The 24,100-nt window shown below is 36.4% G+C and overlaps 1 protein-coding gene across 4 annotated transcripts in view; it reads left to right on the top strand.

Annotated features, from left to right (window-relative positions):
• Positions 1 to 24,100, top strand: part of ZEB1 (zinc finger E-box binding homeobox 1) — a 118,574-nt gene that overhangs the window by 83,612 nt on the left and 10,862 nt on the right. For 3 of the 4 annotated variants that reach the window (XM_036399495.1, XM_054514299.1, XM_036399503.2), the window contains exons 2-5: positions 12,280 to 12,480; positions 17,567 to 17,629; positions 19,262 to 19,423; positions 22,268 to 22,470. In XM_036399495.1, the coding sequence (XP_036255388.1) occupies positions 12,280 to 12,480; positions 17,567 to 17,629; positions 19,262 to 19,423; positions 22,268 to 22,470 (629 nt within the window). The remainder of the gene's footprint in view (positions 1 to 12,279; positions 12,481 to 17,566; positions 17,630 to 19,261; positions 19,424 to 22,267; positions 22,471 to 24,100) is intronic. The other variant, XM_036399511.1, reaches the window with a different exon arrangement.

Genomic DNA, 24,100 nt, shown 5'->3' with positions numbered 1-24,100 from the left:
GCGCATTTTTTGACCATCTCTCTTTTCATGCTCCTTCACTGCAGTAGATTCCTGAGAATGATAGCTGTTCATTATCTTGCAAAGGGAGCAAGCCACACTTAGAATTTAGATGGTTCTTTATTTCCCACTTCACACAAATAAATTATATAAATGGTCAGTGATTTCATATTTTAAAAGAATTGAAAATCAGTAATGTGAAAAATCTGTAATGTGAAAATGAGCATTGCAGAAATGTCGTAGACAATTAAAAATTGGAGGGACCTGGAACTTGTCATACCACTCCCAGACAGCAATTTTCTGCTGCCAATGTTTTGGTTGATTAGCTGTGAATATAAATGCAAAAATTATGTGCAAATCATGTATGAATATGCATAATAAACTCATGTTAGTCAAGTACAAAGGTATGTGTAGCAAACCAGATCATCCAAATTGCATGCTAAGACTATATTCATCTACATTTTGATATTCTAGCATCCCTTTGTAATCTTTATTTTCAAAAAAAAGGGAATTAGGAATGTTTGCTCTAACAATCTGTCATGATAATAACATATAATCACAGGGTAACAAATCACACAATTTGTTACCCTGAATCCAAAATTTAGGACACATATTTTGAAAACTGAAACATAAAACACCATTAAAAGTGCTATATGTGGGGTAGGAGTGAAGCCAAAATATAACTTGTCAACTTAATAGACAAATAGAAAAAAAGTCCCTTTACTGTGTCATAAGTAGGGAGCAGGCAGGGGGGTTACTCGAATACTGGAGTGTTTGAACTTACAGTCAGAACAAATAGATGGCCATTGTGCATTTGACAAACTGCCTCTCTCCCAAGAGGTATATTTTAGAAATTTAATGGAGATTAAATTTGATTGGAGATTAGGGGGAAAAATGTTGTGAAATATGAAATGAAAATAAATTTGTACTCTAAATAAATAAATTTTGTGAGTTTATTAATTTAGATTATATTTATGCAACATGTCTTCAAAATTGCATCATTTATTACTCTATTCATTTAGGGATGAGTAAAGAATTATGTCAGAGCTTCACAAGGCATGTAATTAATTTCAGTGGTATGTGTGCCAAATATAAAATTTTCATAATGCTGAAGACTTTTAGTGGCATCTTATGATAGTCATAAAATTTTTGGAACAAGAAAAAATTTCTGTCATAAGCTATTTGTGTGTATAAAATGTGCCATTTGAGTATCATCCTTCTGCTTATATTTAAAAGGATCTCAAAACTTTAAAGCCAAACTGGTATTCCTGTATTGTAGTGTTTTTATTATCCCTGAAATAAATATTTACTGTCTATAAACCTAGGTAATGATGTTATATAAAAATGTATTATGAAATAGATACATTTATATACAGTATCATGAAATATATACATTTATATAAACATGTCAGCTGTGTATTCCTGAAGGATTAACCTGGCCTAATGGTATCTGAGTTGAGTAGCATCATGGAGTGGGTTTGGTTACAAGTGATAGCTTCTGCTAACACAACATTTTATGTAGAATGCTGTGGCTGTAGAAAACGTGGCTGCCAAGGTTTTCAGCATGGATTAAGGTAATTATCAAACTGTAATTCAGATTAAGTCTTTAATGAGGATAAATCTAAAGCAACTGTGTTAGAGTTGTGTACGATTTATGCTGCAGTTGTGACCAGAAATAGGATATTACACTTTTTCAGCAAGTTGGTCAGTATGAGGGAACTTTCATGTAATTTTGGTGTGTGTGGTTTATGACTGTATGTGTTTTAGTGCCTTCATCTTGCTGCAATCAAATAGGCTCCTCACCACATTTTCCCAAATGATTGGAGCCCATTGGTACCTAGTGCCAGTTAATGATGAGAATTTTCTGTGGCTCATCTTTGGTTGGTTGCATTTTTCTGTGTGCAGGGTTAAATTTCTACTGGAATAATAAATCACCTTTTTAAAAACCTAACTCTGAAAAAGTAATTAATTGTCTTATCTCCTGAATGTATCTCTTAGGTAATTTTTTCAATATCTGAGAAGTTTTATAAAGAAAAAAATGTCAACTGTTTGGAGTTAAGAGTATTTTGAACATAGAGCAGAGTGGTACAATCACCAGTGAAAAGGTAATTTTTAAAGAGTTAAACAGATTATGTAATACATGGACATACTTCTTGCTCTCAGCCTTTCATCAGTTTAATTCACTGTTTCCATTTGTTCAGTAAGTGGAGGTACTGAAAGATGAAGGTTTCTCAGATATTTATACATCTTACACTTGATTTTTATGATCACAGTGCTCAGTTGTCTTGGAGGCAGTAAACCCCTGCAGCCTTCAGAATGTGAGGGGCAGATTTGGGTGTGCAGATTAATTTTTCCAGTCTTCTGAGGAAAATGATAAACTGTGCAACTAATACTAGTGGCAGAAATCCAAACTTACCAGCAGTCACACAGGACATGAGGGAAAGGTTTTCTACTTTTTTCATCTTTGATTTAATCAGACAGTGACTAAAACATTGCCATCTACCCAGAATTGGTCTCTGCAGTATAATTTTGAAAATTCAGATTTTTTTTAAATTATTAATATGAAGATTTTCTATTTAAGCCTGTGCAACTTTATGGAAAAATTGTGTCTTCTTTAGAAAATGAAAAATGGGCAGAGTGCAGATTTATCAAAAGTTCATGCCTGTGTATTACATAGCTACTCCCAATTTCTGCTTGATATTTGTTTTGTCCAAATGCAGTCACAAATATAAATAATTGTAAATATTTTACTGTTGCATAGGAGAAGTTTTGTCACCTATATTGAGTGAACACTACTGTGCATTTTCTGCAGCTCCCTGAGGGACAGCATGTGAAATGGGTGAGCCCTGAGAAAGAAAAGTTACAATGGTACACAGCTTCTTCCCTTCTGAGTGTTTAAAGCTGCAGTGAAATTATAGAAATTAAAAAAAAAAAGCATGGAGGGGATATGGTTCTTTTTTCACTGCTTCATAAATACTTCACTGTTTCTTTAGATACTTCCTTAAAGTATTAAATTTCCTATAAGTTTTTGTAAAGCTTCCTGACAGCAGCAGGTGACATGGAATTACACAGAGTTAAGTTCTCATTTGTAGAAACCTTGGCTTGTACAGTGGTGATAACAGGCAGAGGGTACCATTAATTTTCTCATACACCGTTGGCTGTCTTGTTTTTGAAGGTTAATTTCTTTCTTATGGGACCATTTATAGTATTTTCAAACCTGTCAGCACCTTGTAGTAAATACAATACTTCAAATTATGCTGCCACTAAGAATTTTTGTATTTGCACGTAGCATTTACACCAACCCAGAGACTATAAAGAGAGAAAATTTGGGCAATAGTTAGCTTTTTCATCAGGAAAATGACCAGCATTTGCAAATCCAAAAGAGTCCCTTTGCAAGTCCCTTTGTGCCACTGAAAGACTGAAAGACTTCATTTTGCAAAGCTATAAAGCTTGCATTTTTAACACAGAAAAGCTGCAGAGTAATGAAGGGTCTCAAAGCAACATGGTGAAAATTATATTTAAGTTACTTCGCTGTAGGAGCCCAAATAAGGGAAATATTTTAAAAGCATATTATTTTTGTATTATGATATAGGTATTCATTTCCAAATCTAACTTTAGGCTGTCAAACCTGAAAATATGTATGTAAGTATGTATCTGTATGTATACATATGTAAACATATGTAAACAAATGTTTCTTGCATTAAGGATTATTTTTGGACCAAGGCTAAACTCCTGAAATGCTTGTCTGTGTGTACTCTTTGCTTCTCATCTCTGCACTTGTGTCAGTTCTACATACAGCTGAGTTCTCAGTTGAGCACTGGAGTTGATTTTTGGAGTTCCCTGCCCTTGGAAGATCTATACATTTGTAACAAGTAACACTCTGACATCAGTGGTGGCAGAACTTCCACCGTGTCTGCCCCACTGGGAAGCCTTGAGCTCGTCCTGCATGTACATGACCAAACTGTTCCAATGTCATTTTGCAGGTAGGACTAAGTTATCTGAAAGTGACATGATGATAAGAACAAAGGCAACCAGCAGAAAGTTTTCTCACTCAGACTGGAATATTTGCCACATTTGCTCCCAGTATCACTTATGTCATCTCGGGGTGTAGTGCCAGAGCTGTAGCCATTACCCTTATTCTGGGGAATTGGTCCTGACTTAGATCATCAGAATTTACTCCAGACTTTGCCATCAACATTGATAGTCAGGGGTATTTTTAGTTTCAAATGCTGATGGATTTTAAGACCATAATTTAAAATTGACAAGCAGAAAAATTCTGTTTACATTGTTGATTTTAATGTGTGTTAGATAAGCCAAGCCAAACATCCAGTGTCCCTCTTGGTAAAGTATTTACAGCACATTTTTTCTGCAGTCTGTTTGCAAAGCATTTATTTTAAACTCAAAGTTTCTTTTAGTTGACCTGAAGAGCAAATAATCCAATGCATGTGTATTGAGGTGATTTATATACCTTAGTGCTTATTAGAATTCTTGAATTTTGTGGCTCTTAATGTGTTGGAATATTCAGTCAAAGTGTGTCATGCTGCATTTGACTAGAATTCAGTTAGGAGGTGTAAAGCTATTTTGAAAGAGGTTTTTATTAGTTAAACAAAATTATCAGAAATTTACTTGGTACATATAAACATTTAGACTTATATTTTTCCAACTATTCATATATTTATATAAACATGTGTAGGAGATGTAAGTCTGGTCCCTTCAGGCAGAGGAAGGACTGAATCCAGTTTCCCCATTCTTGTGTGAGCACACTCATGTGTGTGTGTATATCTACACAAATATAAATCAACACAAGTCAAACTTTTATATATAAAAGCTATTGCTGCTCTCCGCAGTCATAGCACATATACTGTTCTTAAAAGCAGAATGACTTTTCTGAAAATTGCAAGTATGTTCTTAAATTAAATTTTAAATGAATTGTTTCAGAAACTAATCTCTGGCATGGCTTTTGTTCCTGAACAATTTAATTGAAAGTATAATACAGTTTCTTCATTCTTTGCACATAATGATATCTCATTGTGTATTTTTACTGAATTCAACAGGCTACCTAATGGAATGTTTTTTGCTGCCTCCACTCTCCTCTATAAATGCTGCTGGCCATCTCAGTGCTACAGGAAATCACTCTGCTGCCTGATGAAGGCAGTGACATGAGTGTGAAGCAGCAAATATTTTCACTAAGGGTTGCTTGTACTTGTTTGGGAAATAATGGCAGTGTTTCCACATAGCCAAATAGTATGGCAGGTAAAATTCTGGATGGATAGAAGTGAAGCAGTGTATGTTGAGGACGGGTCCTGTGATGGATTCTGACCTGATTGTTACTATTTAAGAATATCACTTCTAGGTTTACAGATAATAAACCTTTAGTAATGCCAGCTTAATTACTTGTGGAAGTCAAGAAAAGTCCTAGAAATTTGGTTGTGTTGTTAGAAAAGGGATAGAGAAGAAAACAGTGCATTGTAGTGCTGCCATTCTAATCCAAGATGAATGCTGAGTGCAGTTCTAGATTGTCACCTCTCCCCCTGCTAACACAGGGGTGCAGCAGAACAGAAGGTCCAGAGAGGTGCAGCAAAAATGATCAGTGGAAAAACTTGTATGGGTAACAAGTGAGCAAAGACTCTTCATGTTGTAGGAGAGGGCAGTGCTGTGATGTGTATAAAATCATGGACAGCACAGAGCACACGAGGGGGGCACACAATGGACACCCACTGCAGGGAGTGCAGAGCAGGTTCAAAATCAACAGAAGAAACTTATTCTGCCCACAATACAGAGCTGTGAAACTGCTTGCCTCAGACTAATGTGGATGCCAAAATTTTCATGAATCCAAAAAGTAAGCAGACAAATTCACAGAAAATTAAGCTCTTAGGTATGAAGACAATACAAGCCATTTAGGAATTCCAGAAGCCAGAAAACTCTAAGCAGAGAATTTTAGTAGAAGCATGAGCATATGCCTTCTTTTTTCTTAAGCTCTTTCTCATGTTTCTGCTTCAGGTGGTAGCATGGTTCTGTATATATTATTACATGTCAAGTGCATGTATTAAACTGAGAGGAAAAATATGAGAATAACATAAAGGTCTATGCAGCTTATCAGTGGAGAGTTGAAAGTATGGCATTTCATTCAGGAGTAGTAACAAAATTAATAGTGTACCCTAAAATCTAAGTATAAAATACTGAATGCTAAATGACTAGGTTTCAGACTGCACAATATATTTTGCCTAAATATTGCACTAGATCTAAATAATATATAGGAGCAGATTTTCAGGTGGGCTGACAAAGAGTAAATGGTTTCCAAGAGATGATTGTAGGGTGTCAGAGCAGAAATCCATGAACTGGGAATGAACTTCAGAGAGCACAGGAGTTGTTCCAGTCTGTAGAATCAAACCTTTCTTTCTAGGAGAATTCATGCATGAGCATTCACAGCTTTTTTTTTGGAAGAGCTTTTAGAAGTAGGATTTCTTAAAGATCAGAATCTCTCACACCTGTTCTACATCCCTTGCCAGTTCAGTGTTGAGATGCTGAGCTCACACAACTCAGATGTGTTGGTTATGTGTTCAACATCTTAAAAAAATTCAACAATGTTTGTGTTAACTCACAAATTCCCAAAAGTTGTGGGGGGTTTTTTGTTCAGTGGAAGTAGGAAGGATTTTTGGGATAAGTATGGAGAGGTGTACAAAAGACAGCTAGTAAGAATGCTGGACCAGATCCTACATAAAAGACAGTGACCATTGTTGAGTATTGAGCAAAAGGTTTTAGCAGGTTCAAAGCAGCCTTCCAGATCCTGGTATTACATGTTAGGCATTTTGCCTTAGCTCTGTGGATTTCTGTCCTCTTTTAAGTGCAGTTCTGTCCTCTTGAATGATTTGATCTCAGATCATTCTGATGCATGTTCCACCATGTATGTTTTTATCTTATTGAGTGACATCAACCTGATGGTGTTATTCCTTGTGTTGGGAATGTCATCTTTCATGCCATCTAATGATTCTGAGGGCAGGTTTGGATGGGGAGTGGTGAGCAGGTAACTGGTGACAGCTTTTTAAGAAGCTTTCCTTCTAATGCCACCCAGATGGCAATAATAATAATTGTATTTTTGGGGACTCACCCATTATGTTATGGAAACAATGAATCCTATAGTCTTTCATCACCACAATGTTGGTGTTCACCTTGGATTTCCTGGTTTTACTGATTTTAAACCAGCAACTAGCAAATTTTTCCTTTCAAATATCATGTTTGATTTGATTAGACATATGTATCATAGTTGCCCACCTGTATTCAACCAGCAAAATAATATATATCTCTGTTTTAGCTCTTTAATCACTAATTCCATCTGAGCACATTTCTTTTTTAATTAGAATTGTGCAATGTCATGCATCTGCTTTGCATTTAGGACTGTAAAAATCCAGAAAGTGAAGCTCATTTTCTGCAGTTCATTTTGCAGTCATTTGTTGTTAGAGCAAGGAAAATTTCAGCTCAGCTAGTGATTTGTTCTTTAAGAACCAGGATACTGTATCATGAAAGTGATCAAGAGGAAAAAAGTAATTATGGTTCATAAAATGTATTTTTAATTACGGTTTCATAATTATTTGAGATCTTATATAGTCATGATATAAAAATTGGTTTTATTGAATCAATATTTAGTCTTCAGTGTAATTTATAATATGTTTTTTGAGGCTTTCTATTAATCTATTAAAGTAAAGCTGAAATTAATAATTAAACTTTAATTATGTAAAATTCTGCTAAAGTGTCATACTGTACATTGAACAGAGTAGGCCCATGTGTGTGTCATACATCATACCTGCTTGTCTGTGACCTGTCTGCAGCTGATTACAGCCATGGCTCATGATCTGTGGCTTTTACAGTTATCTTGATAAGACACCCCTCAGTGGTCTGCAGCTTGTCCCCTGTGGCTGATGGCCGTCCCTGGAGCTGTGGTGGCCGAGGGTGACGTAACCTCTCTAATTGTCCTTGCTTTTCACAGAGCAATGTCTCATCCTGGAGACACTGACTGCTGTTGGTGCCAAATTTCTGTGATCCAGGCTGAATTATTTTATTTAGCTAGTCACTACTTTTAAATGACATTAGCTAAAAGTAAATAGTACTGGAGTCTGAAATACTTGTAGCTCCTTCACTGGGAAGCCATAGCTGTTCCAAGCAAGGTTTTATGTGTGTTTTATTTTCTGCATGAAATATTTTGCCAAATTAGAAGCCCCTTGAAGTCATCATTTATGTATAGTCAATTTAATTTCTTTCTGAGATTGTAAGCAGTTGTCTCTATGTATTGCTTTTGTATTGAATATACTTCAATCTTTATCCAAAAGGTTTAATGAAATTTATTCCTCCCAACTTCAGCAGCTACTCTGGCGCCAGGCATTGAACAAGGCTTGTGAGCTTGTTGTCCTCTTCCTTCAGTGGTCACTATTCTGAGGAAACAGCTAGGATGGGAGGAGAAAACACACAAAATTATGTACAGATAGGGAAGGTTTAAATTTGGCTGTAGGACTGAACTGAAGAAAGGAGAGGGAGAGGATGATTACCCCTGGAATTGAATGCCAGATGCCATAGTTCCTGTGAAACATGGAGCCAAAATCTGTCTGAGCAAATGGAGGCAGCAGCTTCCTACTGCCACCCATTCATCTTGCAGGGTGCCAGGAGCAAATCTGCATTGCTAAAGCTAAGATTTGCAGCCATGAAGGTATCAGTATGGTATCATGTAATGGGATTTTGATTTTAATTTTAATTAGCTAAAAATACAGTAAATTACAGGGTTTGATTGTTTTTTTAACTATCGTTTCCATTAAAGAGTGTTAATACATTCTTTGAAATCAAACACTTGACTTTGAAAGCTGAGCATTCAAAAAAAGTTGGAAAATGTTGAAATGAAGATTATTCAAACTGTTTTAATTTGTCTCTTGCATGTATGCATAACGATAAGATCTTTAATTATGTGATCACATAATTTTTTCACAGGAGGAATGCTGCCCAGAGAATAAATCAGGGGTGTTTATTAAAGGAAGCTGTTGCCTCCAGAACCCTTGCCTTAATTGCTGGAAAGCAGAGTAATTTAAGTAGAGGGCTGCAGGAATCAAAAGCATTCTCTCCAGGGCGTTTGAAAGCTCCACAGAAAGACTAGATTTTACTTTCTCATTTTGAAAGAGGTTTTATGTGATTCTGGAAGGTCATTTATTTGGAAGTGGTCTCTATGTTTCTGGTTGCTGTGGCACATGGGCCAAGGTACCTGGGCTCTGGGCACAGCTGCATTTGGAATGAACACAAGTGTGCTTTGAATGTGTAAAACACTGTATGAATGCAAAGTCTTCTGAAAAGTACAGCCTAAAGTGCCCTGCACTGACGTGGCAATGCCAGGATTGCCAGAAGACTTTTCTGGGTTTTAAGAAACCAGGTTCTAATTTGCAAAATGGAGATAGCATCACCCTACTACAGTTCAATTAGTTATATGTTTTGAAGCATTCCTTCTGAATACCATCTAAGGGAATTATATAGAATATAAAATATATAATCATATAATTGTACAATAAATAGTTACAATATATTGCATATAAGCATATGCCATACATTATAATATATAATATGAAATCCCATTTTGGCTAACATCCTATAAGGGAAACTTTGGGTGCACTGCTGGCTGAAGGGAGTAAGAAGTTTGAGCAATCACTTTGCAATCTAAACAAATGAGGCAGAAGGCTACAAATACTCAGTTCACTCCATAAAACTGATAATTCCCTCTGTATTTGCTATCACTGCACTAGATGAGGCAAGGATCTTGCAGAAGGAAAGCAGCATGTAATCATTTAGTTAAAATTATGTGTAGATATATGAGTGCTTCTGTCATTTTAAGTGCTTGACTTTCTGCTGTGTTTGGTGGTGGGTTTCCTGGCCACCCCAAATGTGCCGAGACCTTTTAGATGCAGCTTTGGCAGTTTTATTTTCCCTAAAGTATTTTGGGGAGAGGAAAGAAAAAATGTTAGAACCAGATTTCTTGTATGCGTTATTGTCTTGCCTTTTTGACAACTGATTTTTAATGAAAGAAACTGAAATCCCAAAGATCAGTTTTGCTTTTTATAAGAAAGGAGGAGTTTTTAACTTTTGCAAAGTTGGCACTTGAGTATAGTGAGGATGAATGGAAATGTTTCATGGTGAAGAGAGCCCTAATGACTATATCAAATCTGTAATGTATTTAATGAGGAAACATTTTTTCTCCATTAGTCTAATTCTTGAAGACAAACTGTTTGATTATGGTTTTGTTTTCCATAAAACCACTCTAAGTCTAATATAAGGAATACCACTTAATTTCCCAAACTAAATAGGAAATTTATTTTTAAAAAAATAAAGTATTCATTATCTACATCTGAACTTATCCCTATAAATTTTGATCCCCACTCTTAATTATCTCTTTTATATGTGGCAAATGAAAATACATTGCTATTTTATATTAATAATACTCTGCATCTAAGCCTGAGAGTAAAACCCAATCAAGAGAAAAGGCTAAAATTATTTTCAACTTCCTCTTGTTTTATGTCTGTTCTCACACTTTTTTAAAGTTGCTTTTACCATTCCTCAGGAGAATGAATTCATAAATCTCATCTGCTTTGGTGAGGGAATTTTGTCTCCTGTTTTTGTATGTCTTCTATATCACACAGTATTATAGCATCATTTACAGTAGCTATTTTACTTTGCAAAATCAATTAGAGGATATTAAGTGAATATCAATTTATCAATTGAAATGGACCAGATACTACTTTTTAGGCAATTTGCCTAAATTTGCTGTTTTAGAAGATGTCAATACCATGAGTAGTGGGGAGTTACTACATTTTTCAAATAGCACTGTGTAAAATATGGAAACATTGAATGATTGTTTTAAATTGAAAAGGCTCTTTTGTCATTCTCATGCATGTTTTAGATGAGACATTTTTCTCCTGAATTGGAAGGAAATGAGATGGTAGCCTATCTGTTCATAATATTACTCACTTTTCCTGGTTACATGCATTTTTAAATGACTAAAATATCTACTTTAAAAAAACTAAAAAAGAAGAGCTAACTTCAGAAGAGCAGGAGTCTGGTTTGCTATTTATCTACTTTAATAGGCAGTATTTCACATGAAAGAATCAGTCTGGCTTCTTGTGAACTAACAGTGACAGGATGCAGGTATCATAAAGTACCATGATTATGTGCCTCCCAGGTATAATTCTGATAACCATTGAAGGAGTGCTGCAGCCAAGTCTCGTTGGTTTATCCATCTATAAATTTATTCTCTTTCTTAGACTGTATTTTGAAGCATTTTAGTAAGAAGTTCAAGCTTGGCAGTGGAGAAATAATACCAACGTAGATCTGTTTCATAGTTTAGCTTCAGTGTGAGTAACAAGACATTTAAACAGACTGTGAAAGTAATTTTTTCTTAATACAGTTTACTTACAGTTCCTTACATTTTTAGCTGAAATGACCGTAACTGATCTTTTGTGCCGACAAATGAAGACTGTTATAATAATAATCTGCTCACATATGACAGAAACATATATATTGTCATGTAATCCTTTGTCCAAAGAGTTGCAATATGTTCTCCAGGCTAAGAAAGTAGAGTTATTACCTTTTTATGGTAACTGGGCAAGTGTTACGTGAAATTCCCTATCTAAGTGATCTCTGTGATTTTTCCTTTCACATTCATCCTGCTGAGGCTTTAATGGGTGTAACTACAAGAGCTTTTAGCTTGGCTCAGGAGCACTTAAGCCATTCTGAATCCAGTCTCATTCTTGTTCCCACTTGTTTCCCTGTGATTCCCACAGCTGGAGCATGGGGTGCCATTGGTTACGGGAGGAGGCAGTGGGAAGCTGGGCTGGGGGAGCGCACAGTGTGTGCCTGCAGGAAAGGGCTGCTCCGTGGGGCCCCGAGAGCAGCTGGGCTGCCTTCTCTGAAGGGTGCTGTGCCTGAGGCCACAGGCTCTTCACTGCCATAATAATCATAAATGAGACATTTGGCAATGCTGGCATCCACATTGGAGTGATCCAGCTGGAATTCTGTTGCTCCACTGTGGCTCCAACTCTGGGGTTGCCCGCTGCCTTCTCTTGTGCAGCCTTGTACTGGGTGTGCACAGTGAGAGGTGGTGGGAGCCCGGGAGCTGTCAGGTGCTCCTTGTGTGTGACATTACAGCCAAGCTGCTCACAAGGCAGTGCCATCCCCATGGGGCAAGAAGCAATAATTATGTGACCCCATGCCGTCAGTTAAGAGTATGTTGATCAGTATTTTGTTTTTGTCTCTCCACAGTCACCAATTATAACAATGTGGTAGAAGCAAACTCAGACTCAGATGATGAAGATAAATTGCATATAGTGGAAGAGGAAAGTGTAACAGATGCAGCAGACTGTGATGCTAGTGTGCCAGAAGATGATTTGCCAACGGACCATATAGTGTTACCAGAAAACAGTGAAAGAGAAGCGAGTACAAACACTTGTTGGGAAGATGAAGGTATGTTCATTTCTACTGATGATACTATGGAAAGAAAGTTTTCTAAAATGAAGATTCAATAGAACTTTTTTTTGTTCCTTTATTACTGAAATAACATGTAAGATTCACAATCAAAAAAGAGTTTTTATAACATATTTATTTAACATACTTTATGTTCTTAATTTATTATTTGAAGCAGATTCAGAGGTGCATTAATTCTGTTGACATTGTTTAGTAGGAGCTTCCAGACTGTAGATGCAGCATTCCAAGGGCTGATTAAAGACTAGTTACTTGATCTTGGTTTCTTCAAGTCTTTGCCTGGCAGGTCTCTGCCAGATCTCCCTGTAAGGTTCAGGATTGGCTCAGCTTGGGGAGTAAGCAGTAAACAAAAAACATAAAAAAACCCCAATCAGATGTAAATTTCTCTCTTTTTCCTTGTAAAATACAGGCAGAAAAAATAATTTTTACATTATTAGTTTTAGAATTGGCTATGTAAATCATAATGAATCATTCAAAAATACTGGAAGGAGGTAAGTGTTGCACATATTATGCAGCAGGTTTAGAAGCTGAAAATTTTAAACAGACAGGAAATGGACCTTTTTTTACTGTGGAACCAGATACTGAGTTTCATAATATCACACAGCATGCTTACTTTTGAGCCAAATTGGGATAAATGTATAAATTAGTGGAATTTACTGTGGAATTTGGCCTTAATGCCCTGAAAGATACAGAATGTTTTTCAGCATATCTGAACTCCAGCAACAATTCCTAGCATCCACTTTTAACAGTGGTGGTTTGATACATGGTGCATGACCTCACATCTAAATAAACTGAAAGCACTCATATGGCCCCTAGCTGCAGTCCAGCTGAGAGAGAGCAGCTGAGAGTTCAAAGAACAGCATCAGCTCAGCCTGTTTTTACATAGCTGCCAAGGTATGCTGTGCTGGGAAATGAGTGTTTTGGAGCTGAGTTACTAGGTAGGTAATTTTCTTAGTTCTCCTCTAATATCTCCTGCAGGCCTCAGAAATTGTGGTTACATTAAAGTGGGCTCTGGGTAGGCTTGAACCCTTCAAGCACAGGTGTAGGAAATCTGAAAAGGGGAAGGAAGAAGAGCACTGGCTCCCAGACATTTGGGATCAAGACCTCTTGGACTGGCTGTTTACTGGAGATGTACCCATCACACAGCATCTGGGGCAACTTTCTGTGGCTTTTCAGGGCTCTAGACATGCACTGCCATCTTTTTTGACTCCTTCTGTGAAACATACCATTTTTAACTTATAAAAATTTGCTTTCTAAAATTCTAACTTCTCTTTAATTTTAAATTCTTCTGTTGTTGAAGATTTGCAATATAAGCAATATTTCTCTGCTTTGGAGTTTGCCAATGAAGACAGAATTTCATTGGTAGCCAGACAAAAGATTAATCAATTGCCATACAAGCTTGCTCAACAACCACAGATTTGTAAAAGATCTGTAAAAATTATGTATTCTGAAGCCTCTTTTGTAGCAGTCTGGAAGGGTTTTTTAATTTGATAATAAGTTGTTTTTTTTTAATAAATAGTTGACATTTCTGGCAATGGCTGTATGTGAAAAGTGAGGCTACATTAGGTTTTATGGAGCTTTGATTTGCTAGGGTAGAATACTGTTTACTCTTTTGATAGCTTTCCTAGAAGGAAAGGTATGAGCTGAAAATCACATCATCAGTCTTGGCTGCATGTTGGAAATATGAAGAGAGAGGTACTGAATACATGGTCTCTCACATATAGGGGAATGTTCTGGTGTAGATGGTGTGCAGCTATCTTCAGTGATTACCTTTAGAAAAATATACTCTAGAGCAGTTCAGTAAGTTGTGTTTCATCAGTAAAGTAGTACTCAGTAGTTCTGGGTTTAGCTGAACTTGACAGAATGAGTTTTTTGCATATTTATTCTGTTCATGAATTGCCCAGAATAGAAACAACACACATAACATTTCTGTATCAGATTAGTTTCCTTCCGTTTCCAGTCATTCTAACTGAATTTCTAAAAGACCCTAGGAACAGGTGTTTTAAATATAAGGTGTGTTTCTCAAGAGGTTTAACTGAAACAGTCCTAAGGGTTTAAAAAAGTGAACCACGTGTATCCTGTACATGTTGTTGACAGTGTGCCAGCATTCATGTGTGCAATGATTCTCTAATATGATTTTCCTTTGCTTTAGTTAGAAGTAAAAACTATGCTACAATTAAAACAAAAAAAAAAAAAAAGACAGAGTTAAACTTATTGTATTAATGCTCTTAAAAGAGAATTATTATATACTATAAGTATTTATCAGATCTGGAGGTCTCAGGACTGGAACTAAGATATCTTTGAAAAAAATATAAATGTGTTTTATGTTTATGTGCTTTCTGGAATTCAAAAATTCTTTGAAGTCATCAAATTTTAGATTGAGCCTATATTCTCAAAAGTGTACGCTGGCATTTGGTGGGTTGTGTGAGGCATGTTTTTGGTCAAAAAGCAAACAACTAGTCAATACTGCAAGCTGTAAATAGTGCTTGCTACTTGAATATCAGAAAATTAGCTCTGAAGAATTTAAATTAGAAACTCTCTCGATGGGCTTTGGAATTTATTTCCTCCTCTGCAGATAAAGACTGCAGTGGAAATTTCAGTGAAGTTTGTCTTTCTGCCTACAGCCAAAATTTCCACTTTGCTAGTGGTTTCAATTTGATCAGTTATCTTAGCCATGCAGAGATCTTTACTGTCAGCCAATACCAGTAGTTGTCAGGCATGTTTGCTGCTAGTTAACACTGTCCCCTGACATCTGAAAATCATCAGCATTTAACCCTGGGAAGCCCCAGTGTGTCTCTGAGCAGTAGCTCATAAGCAGTGATGAGATGTAGAAGGCCAAGAACTTGTTTTACACTATCTGGTATGTCCAGCTGCAATACCAGGATGGATATTCATGACCTAGATGCTATTTGTGGAGACCTCTATTTAAGCTGTCATTTAGCAGGTAGCTTGAATTTCCTCTGGAACTCAGAGCTGTGACTTCTGCTTGGTGGAATAGTGTCTTGAGGTCTGTTCCCCCATCATCACATCACATCCCATTCTGTTGTTTCCCAGCTGTGTGATAACTGGGCTTCTGAGGGCACAATTGCAACATTGCCTTTATTTGTGGACCATACATAGCTATAAAGATGTATATCTATTAATATTTTTCAAATTATTAATTATTCCTACAGCATTTCCCTGTGAAAAAGGCTTTCTCCCTGTCTTATACCCTACTTTTAGTCATTGGGAAGAGACAGTACCAAACAGAGGTTAGGATTATTAGAATTGAGAGGGAGTTTAACTTCACTAGATTAATCTATAATTCCATAAATTCCTTGACATTCTCTTGGGAAGCATAACTTTTATTTGTACTGAAGCCAGAGGAATTTACTGGCGACCCTGTAATTTAAATTTCCAGAGTAATAACTTACTGATTGATATCCTCCCCTCATGTAGATCCTATTTCATAATGGAGAAAAATCACAACCATCAAAAACCCTCCTTCAAGAAAAACAGTGGGTTTGTATTGTGTTTGATTTTAAGAAATTAAATTTTGAGTTTAAATTTGCTTTGCATCGAGTCATCCATCTTACAAACTCTGAACCAAGTCTGGTACCATGAGCCAAAATTTGAGGGGTTTTTAAGATGTCAGTTGAAATTAAGGTAAGATTTAAGAGTTGCAGTTTCCTTTTAAACACATTTCTTGTTTAAAGTAAGAAATGTGTTTGAATTGCCACTATTTGCAGATACCTTGGGTCTGTGGGCTTTGGTCAAAGTAGGCAGAATTAAGAAGCTTTTCCTTTGAGGAAGCTGGTATTATTTGAGAACTTGAAAGTTCTCCTAGGTTTTATCATCTTCCTTCCATAAAGGAGAAATTGGCTTCTTCTGTAATTAAAAAGCTAGAATGTTCTGGGCTTTTGACTTGACAACCTAAAGGATTTTTCCTGCACTGAAGTAAAGTGAAGGAAGGTAAAAGAAGTATAAGTAATAGAAGTGTAACAGCTGCCATTTCAGGTCAGAGCAGCTGTGCTCTAACTTTCTGCATCCCCTAGAAGGTGTTTTCTGAGTGTAGGTCTGTAGCATCCAAGGTTTCCATAATGAAACTATGAAATAGCACTTTAGTTTCACATCTATTGGCATAGCATAGGACTGACAGAGAGCAAACCAAGCAATGTAGCTCTGCTATGTTCTCCTGCCCTGAGCCAGGTACCGACAGAAATGTCAGCAGTGGCTTTTCCTGTGGGAGCTTCCCAGTCCGTGCTAACCAATGAACCAAAATGAAGAATAACTTGGCTGTTTATTGATTTGTACCAGCAACCTGTTGGTGAAAATTAGAGTTAAAACTTCCATGCTGCATCCTTGAGGGCTGCAGCTCAGCAGAGCTGGTAGAGCTGGAGCAGCAGGTTGGCTCTGCAGTGCTGGTTCTGCAGATTCATACCAAGTATTGGAATCAATACGTGAAGCAGTTCTGCAGTGCACAGTTGTTCTGAACGGGGAGCATGTGTTTAAAATCCTTTTTTTTTGTTTAATTTTTTAAGGCAATCACAGCCTTAAGTGGTTTCCAGATAATTTGCAAGAAAGAGAACACATTAGGTTGCTGTTTGTAGGCATTACCAGCAAATTATCAATAATTTCTGAAAACCGCTAATTGGAGAAAATAACATAACTGCATTTATTTTATGATGCTCTGATTTCTGGAAATAATATTCAATGTATCAGATGGCTGCATTTCTACATGGGGTCACTTAAGTAACTGACTCTATTTGCTGGTGAAACACACTGTCCATGGCTTTACCTCTCTTCACATAATGGTCAGTGTTTAGTATTGCTTCCTTTTTAGGTTTGGTTTTCTTAAGTATGAAATATCTTTGTGGTTCAACTGATCACACACTGCTGAAATAATGTGCCATCCATATTTTTAAAAGAACATTGTGTTTAAATGCACTCCTGAACAATACAGAAATGGAAAGCACTGCTGAAGAAATAACTCAAGTATATTAAGTTGTTGGAGTGCATGTGGCTTTTGTTGTTGTTTTCTGGGGTTTTCTTTAAATATTCATTCTTTTTGTGAAATGTGCTATTTCAGCTGGAAAAGAAAGAAAGGAAATCCTGGGGCCTGAAGCTCAGACAGATGAAATTGGATGTACAGGTATTTCTTTGTTAATCTGAGTCCCTTATTCATAAAGTGCTATTGAATTTTAGTTAGGTATCATTCCAAAAGCTTTGGAATTCTCCCACCTCTGTTTATAAAAGTGCTTTGCTTTTCCATGCTAGAGGTCTTAAACTGTAAAAGCTGTTTTAGCTGAGGAAGAAAGTCTGGGCATCTTTTGGTGTCCAGGGTCCAGAGGTGCAGGTGACCAGGGCCGCAGAGCAGCCCTCCCTCCCTCCCTCCCTGCCAGGGACTGACCACACAGCTCCAGCAGCACTGCATCTCCAAAGGGCAGGGCAAGGAATAGCAATGAGCTTACATGTAGGGTCAACAGGTAGTGTTTGAAACTGTGAAGAAATATACAAAAATAGACTTAAGCTAATACTGTATTTTATTATCCACACTTCTGTTTGGACTGATTACATAGAAAGCAAAATGAAATGTGTACTTCAGTTTCAGACTCAAACAAAAATAGATGGTTTGTTATTTTTCCATTTCTCGGCCTGCCAGAAGATTAATATATATCCCATCCAACTTCTTAAAGGTTTGTGGGGGTTTATTTAATGCCCTTACTAGATAGGTAGATAATATCAGAGTAAGTCCTATTTAAAAGCAAAGCCACATCTAAACACATTGATATGTTTTAAACTCTAGTTTCACCCATTCTTCTCAGTTCCTGTAAAGTCAGTTCTTGCCACATAAGTGTGGAGAGCTGCATTATTCATTGCATTATACTCTACATGTAAGAGACTGCCTCATGTCATAAAAAGATTGTGTCAAATTGTAAATTGAGTATGTGACTTCACACTGAGAGATGAATCATAAAACTTCTCTTTCCTATTAAAAATATACCTCACATTAATAGTGGAGAACATCTGTAATGATTTAAGGTGCTGCAGGCAGAGCTTTCACAGAATGTTCCACTATGGTAAAAATAAACTCTATGAACATTGTATTTAGGCTAATACTTGGGATCAAATATTTATCACACAAGCATTAGGTAAAATATTTAATTTATTATTTGCTAATTTTGCAATACAGTTATTCATTGGGCTTTTCTCTTAAGTCTTTAAGTGGGAAATGTTGAAGGTTGTTTACTAGACCTGAAGCCTTTTTGGTAGCCATTTCCAACACCACAGAACAAGCCAGTCAGAGTTCAAGTTTGCTGCATTTATCTGGCCAGGTTTTTACAGAGTTCAAATATCTTCTGAGTTTGTGCTAATGAACAGCTATAAATAACATTAAAAATTGTGTCTTGAAGGCAACAAATGTACTTTTGCAAACACAGGAGCCAAGATGGTAAACAGGCCTTCCAACTACAAGGCCTAAATCATAATTAATGTTGCATTTAAGATTTTTAGGGAAATTGAGAAGAGCAGCTAAGTCTGAAATGACAAAAATGCACTGAGTTAGGCAAACTGTGTTTAGTCAAGTTTTAAAATAGCATTATGCTACCAATTCTTCCAAAACAGGGCATAATCTGGCATCTTAAAGGACTTGACCTATGCTAGTATCTGTAAAGAGTTTTTAAATACTTGGCTAGAGGGATATTTGACAATGTGAATTACTGAATCCCATTTATATTATTTTTAAACTTAATTTTGTATCTTGTGTCTTGTTTTTCACACTTAGTAAAAGAAGATGAATGTGATTCTGATGCAGAGAATGAGCAAAACCATGACCCTAATGTTGAAGAATTCCTTAAACAAGAAGATACAGCTGTTATCTACCCTGAAGCACCTGAGGAGGACCAGAGACAAGGCACACCAGAAGCCAGTGGTCAGGATGAAAATGGTAAATATGTCATCAACTCAGTTCTTATGGAATCAGTTGTACTCACTCCTTGACCCAAAACTTCTGCTGTGCTTAAGAAGACAGCAGTATATATACATGCTACTACAGAGGAAAAAAAATCTTAGTTAAATAATTATAAGAGGATAGGATCATCATGCAAAAAACATTGCCACTTGATTTTGCAAACAAGACATGCACTGGGATTCACTTGTATGAGTACCTAAATGATAACCTAGTGATTGAGAAGTTTATGCTTTCATAAATCCATTCAACATTCTTATATGAAAGAACAGAATAAACATTTATTAAACAAAATAGAAGTGAAGCAAAATAGTACAATTTTGTATAAGAATAACTTAAGGAGAGTTATAACATATTTCTTTCCTTTTTTATATTTCTAAACAAAGCTCCCAATAGGACCTATTAGATAGAATTTCTTTTATTGGGTCTACGACAGGCTTTTGGGTTTTTTGCCTGAAAGAACAGCAGCAGAGAAAAAAGAAGCATTGTTCATACAAAAATGTTTATGTGAAAAAAATAATGACCTGTTGTTATTTTTATGTAGATATAGTTTTTTTCCTCTGAAGAAGTTTCATGCTTAAGGTGTTCTGTGTGAGATGAGAGGTTACACTTTGTTCATTTCTTCATCATGAAGTATTTGGAGATGAATACTGCTGAGATGGATTTGGCATTCTGTGTTCTCTCAAGTGTTCAGCTTTGATAGCTTGTGTCAATTGGAGTATTTATGATTTTTCAAGAAAAGCTAACAGCCTACATAAATGGTTAGGAGTTGTGTTCTAGTTGTTTTAAGAAATGAATATAACCTTTTTGTTCTGCTACTCCAGAGATTTTATGCTATTACAGATTTTACTTTAAAAAGTGCATTCATTAATTTAAGATTTTAATATGTGGTTCCAGTGGCACATATTGTCAAGTTAGTTTTACAGACTTGTCATATGATTTCCATGTAATCATTAAAAATACATGTTTGTATTAATCATTTAAATTGGACCTATCCCAGTAATTTCACTGAGAAGTATTGTGAAGATCACAATGCTGAATAATAGTATTTAGTGTTTTAATCATTTTGGAACAGAAAATGCCAAAAATATAGTGACATTTGGTAAAGATGCATGCTTCCAAACTGGAAAAGTAGACAAGAGAAGTGAGAGAATCAGAGTTTTTTGTGATTTTGGGAAACTGTTTTCATTTCTCCATTTCCTCCAATGGAAATAGAATTTAAGCTAACGTGCTTCTGACATTTCCACTGAGTTGTATTTGTGCTGAAATGGAGTATTCTTTATGTCAGATGAGTTGAATTATAGATGGTAAAAAGAGAATTGAAAGGAAGTATACTTGGTCTACACCTGTGGGGATGCCTTTCTTTTTGGACAACTCAGCTAAACCAGGAAAAGCAAAAATGGATAGTACAACAAAACAATCCCTGTGGGTTAATCCCTAGGGGTTGTTTTGATTGTTATTGTAACAAATGTAAAAGAACCTATATGACAGAAAAAGTGGTGATTTTTAGTCATAAGGAAAAGATCTGATTGCTTTTCACTGTTGCAAGATCAGTGGCACATTCAGTAAAAATTTAGTAAATTCCACACAAACAGAATTAATTGCTACTTCATAGGACATATTATCAATCTGTGGTGATAACTGCTGGAAGAGGTCATGAAGGTAAATAATTCAGAAGTACTTTCTAAAGTACTGGTTCATTTAAGGAGCATTAATAATTCTTACATTTCTGAAACTTAAAATGACAGCGTGTACAAATGTGCCCCTTGTGCGTCAGAGCATAAAATGTTAATCAGTAAAGACCTTCCACCTTTTCAGGCTCAGCACAGTGCATAGGTGCATCCTTGCCACACTTGCTTCCTCTTTGACTTGAAGCAAGGAAGAGTAGCATGGTCATTGGAGGATATCACACTTATGAATTGGTGTTTTGATCAAATACAGAAAACCCTACATTTATTTGAACATACCTTTATTGATAAATTTATAATGAAGTATTTTATTCAATCCTTTAAACAATTATTTTTTCAAGGATAGAATGAGTTTAGCCCTATGTAGAGGGCTAAACATATGCTGGTAAGAAGGGATGGAGCTAAAACTTTCTAAATGGTGACTTCTTGAAATAGACATGTGAAATTAATATTAAGCTTCAGTCTGGTTTTTCCCTGTACTAATACAGAAGTACTTTATGAAAGCCAGCAAAATAAATTCCATGGACCATGTTAGACTCATATATATGGCCACACATTTGATCTCTCTACTTTCTGTCCTGCAGACAGTATATTCTACTAACACATACATATCTGTGAACCATAGAATGGTTTGGGTTGGACAGGACTTTTAAAGGTCATCTAGGTCCAACCCCGCTGAAATGAGCTGGGACATCTTCAACTTTATCATGTTGCTCAGAACCCTGTCCAAGCTAGTCTTGAATATTTTCAGGAATGGGACATTTGCCACCCCTCTAGGCAACCTGTTGAAGAATTTTACCACCCTTATCATGAAAAATTTCTTCTTTACATCTAGTCTCCATCTACTTTCTTTTGGTTTAAAACCATTCCTCCTTGTCCTGTCAGCATATTGTGCTGACTCTCTCCAAGGTACATTGGAGCAACTACCACAGGGTGGGAGGTTGCATAATTTTTCCACGTTTTCCAAATTGTGGAAAAAATCTAAATTAGCACTAGTCCTTCTCTAAAAGAAATGGAGCTTCCAGCAGCTGCATGTTCTCTTACAGTAATAGGTGCAAATGTAAATCCTGTTTGTTGCATGGAGTAAGTCTGGAACTTGTTTATTTAAGCGTGGTGCCTTGTGTGCCCTGTGTAGGAACTCCTGACGCGTTTTCCCAGCTGCTCACGTGCCCGTACTGCGACCGAGGGTACAAGCGCTTCACCTCTCTGAAGGAACACATCAAATACCGCCATGAAAAGAACGAGGATAACTTCAGCTGCTCCTTGTGCAGCTACACCTTTGCGTACAAAACGCAGCTTGACCGCCACATGACATCACACAAATCAGGAAGAGACCCAGTAAGTGGCATTTGAATTGTGGTTATTGTCCTCTGCAGCAGCGCTGTGGTTTGTTATGTGGGCAGAAATGTGCAGAGAGGGTAAACTGTTAGCAGCAGATCATCTGTGTGCTCATGGTCCAGGCCCAGAGAACACACTCAAGCTTGCTGCTCAAGTCAGGCTTTTTCTGTAGTTGGTTGAGATCTCAATTCCTGTTTTCATTCATCTAGGCACTAGGGTTGTTTTCAGAAGTGCTTTATTACATTTATAGGTAATTTGTTGTTTTTTTCTGTTCATTGGTTACTATTGCATAAAAATTATGACTTAAATCTAATTTCAAGCCTTTAATGAAACATTTCCTGTTTTTTTTTTTCATAAGTCCTGTTTGAATAATTCACAATTTACTGTAGCATTTTTGCCCTTAAGAAACAAACCATTGTGTTGCTTGAACTGTGAGGTACAGTTTTTAAATGCAATTCATGCTGTAAGACAATATACAAATAATTAGTGTTTAAAATATGGTGTTAAATGTGTGAAATATGATGTTAAGTACTAAATGAAGCAACAGAAAAGGCTAAAGATGTTATAAGCTTGTTTTCTCTGGTTCATGGGCTGACCTGAGGGCATGGGTCCCTGGAATGTCTTCCACGAGTTAACCATCTGATCATAACCATCAGAAGATCCTGAGTCTCTGTTCTCTCTTTTTCTTTTTCTTTTTTTTTTACCCCCACAATGTCCCATCATCCATCCCCAGCACATGCTTATCAGAGGCACTCTGAGGCTCAGGAACCAACTTGAAACAGTCAGGAATTATCCAGAGAAAAAAAAATCCAGATTTTCCACCACCAAGTTAAAGAGGCTGGGAGATGTTTCCTTCAGAGGACAGACCAGAAAGATTCATACCCTCCCGAAACGAAACAGGAGACAAATATAACAGAAAAATGAAAAACTGAATGTAAAAGTAAAAGTACTTCCAACATTTCTGGTACCACTAAACCAACAGGCTGTAGCCCAGAGTAAAGGAAGATGCTTTACTTAAGAAAACCAGAGTAAAGGAGATGCTTTTTTACACACTGGCTGTTAACCTCCATTCTACAAAGTATCACCAAGTCCAAAAATATAACAGGGTTAAAAATTTATGATACATTTTTGTACACAAGTGTTCACATTCACAGGTCAATTAAATTGGTACAAAAAGTATCAGCCATCCTTCTGCAAAGATTTTATTGTCTCACAAGCTTTGGAATAACCTCACCAGCATATTCTGGTGTGGCAGTTGTTTTTTACTCAAATATGCTTCCCATGAGCAATTAATTTCTGTTTCGCTTCCTTTTTGGCTTGGCTTGCACTTTAAAAGTTACTTTCATCTTATATACATCTTATATTTCTAGCTATAAAATCTATGAATGCTATTTATATAATGCTTTTCTTGTGGGCTACCACATTTGTTTTCAGTCTTTTCAGTTACAAGCCTAAAACCATAAGAATAAAGTAGTAGGGGGAGATAGAAGCCATACTTGCATGCAGTTTGAATGAAAAAATAAAAAACACCAAGTGAGTAAACACTCAGAAGAATTGCTAAAAAGGGTAACTTAAACTGTATTCCTACAAAAATATTTTAATGGATTTATACTTTTGAAGGCACAATTGT

Source organism: Molothrus ater, chromosome 1, assembly GCF_012460135.2.
Source record: "Molothrus ater isolate BHLD 08-10-18 breed brown headed cowbird chromosome 1, BPBGC_Mater_1.1, whole genome shotgun sequence".
Lineage (NCBI taxonomy): Eukaryota > Metazoa > Chordata > Aves > Passeriformes > Icteridae > Molothrus > Molothrus ater.
The sequence above is the reverse complement of the archived record's forward strand: the minus strand, read 5'-3'. Positions and strand labels throughout refer to the sequence as shown.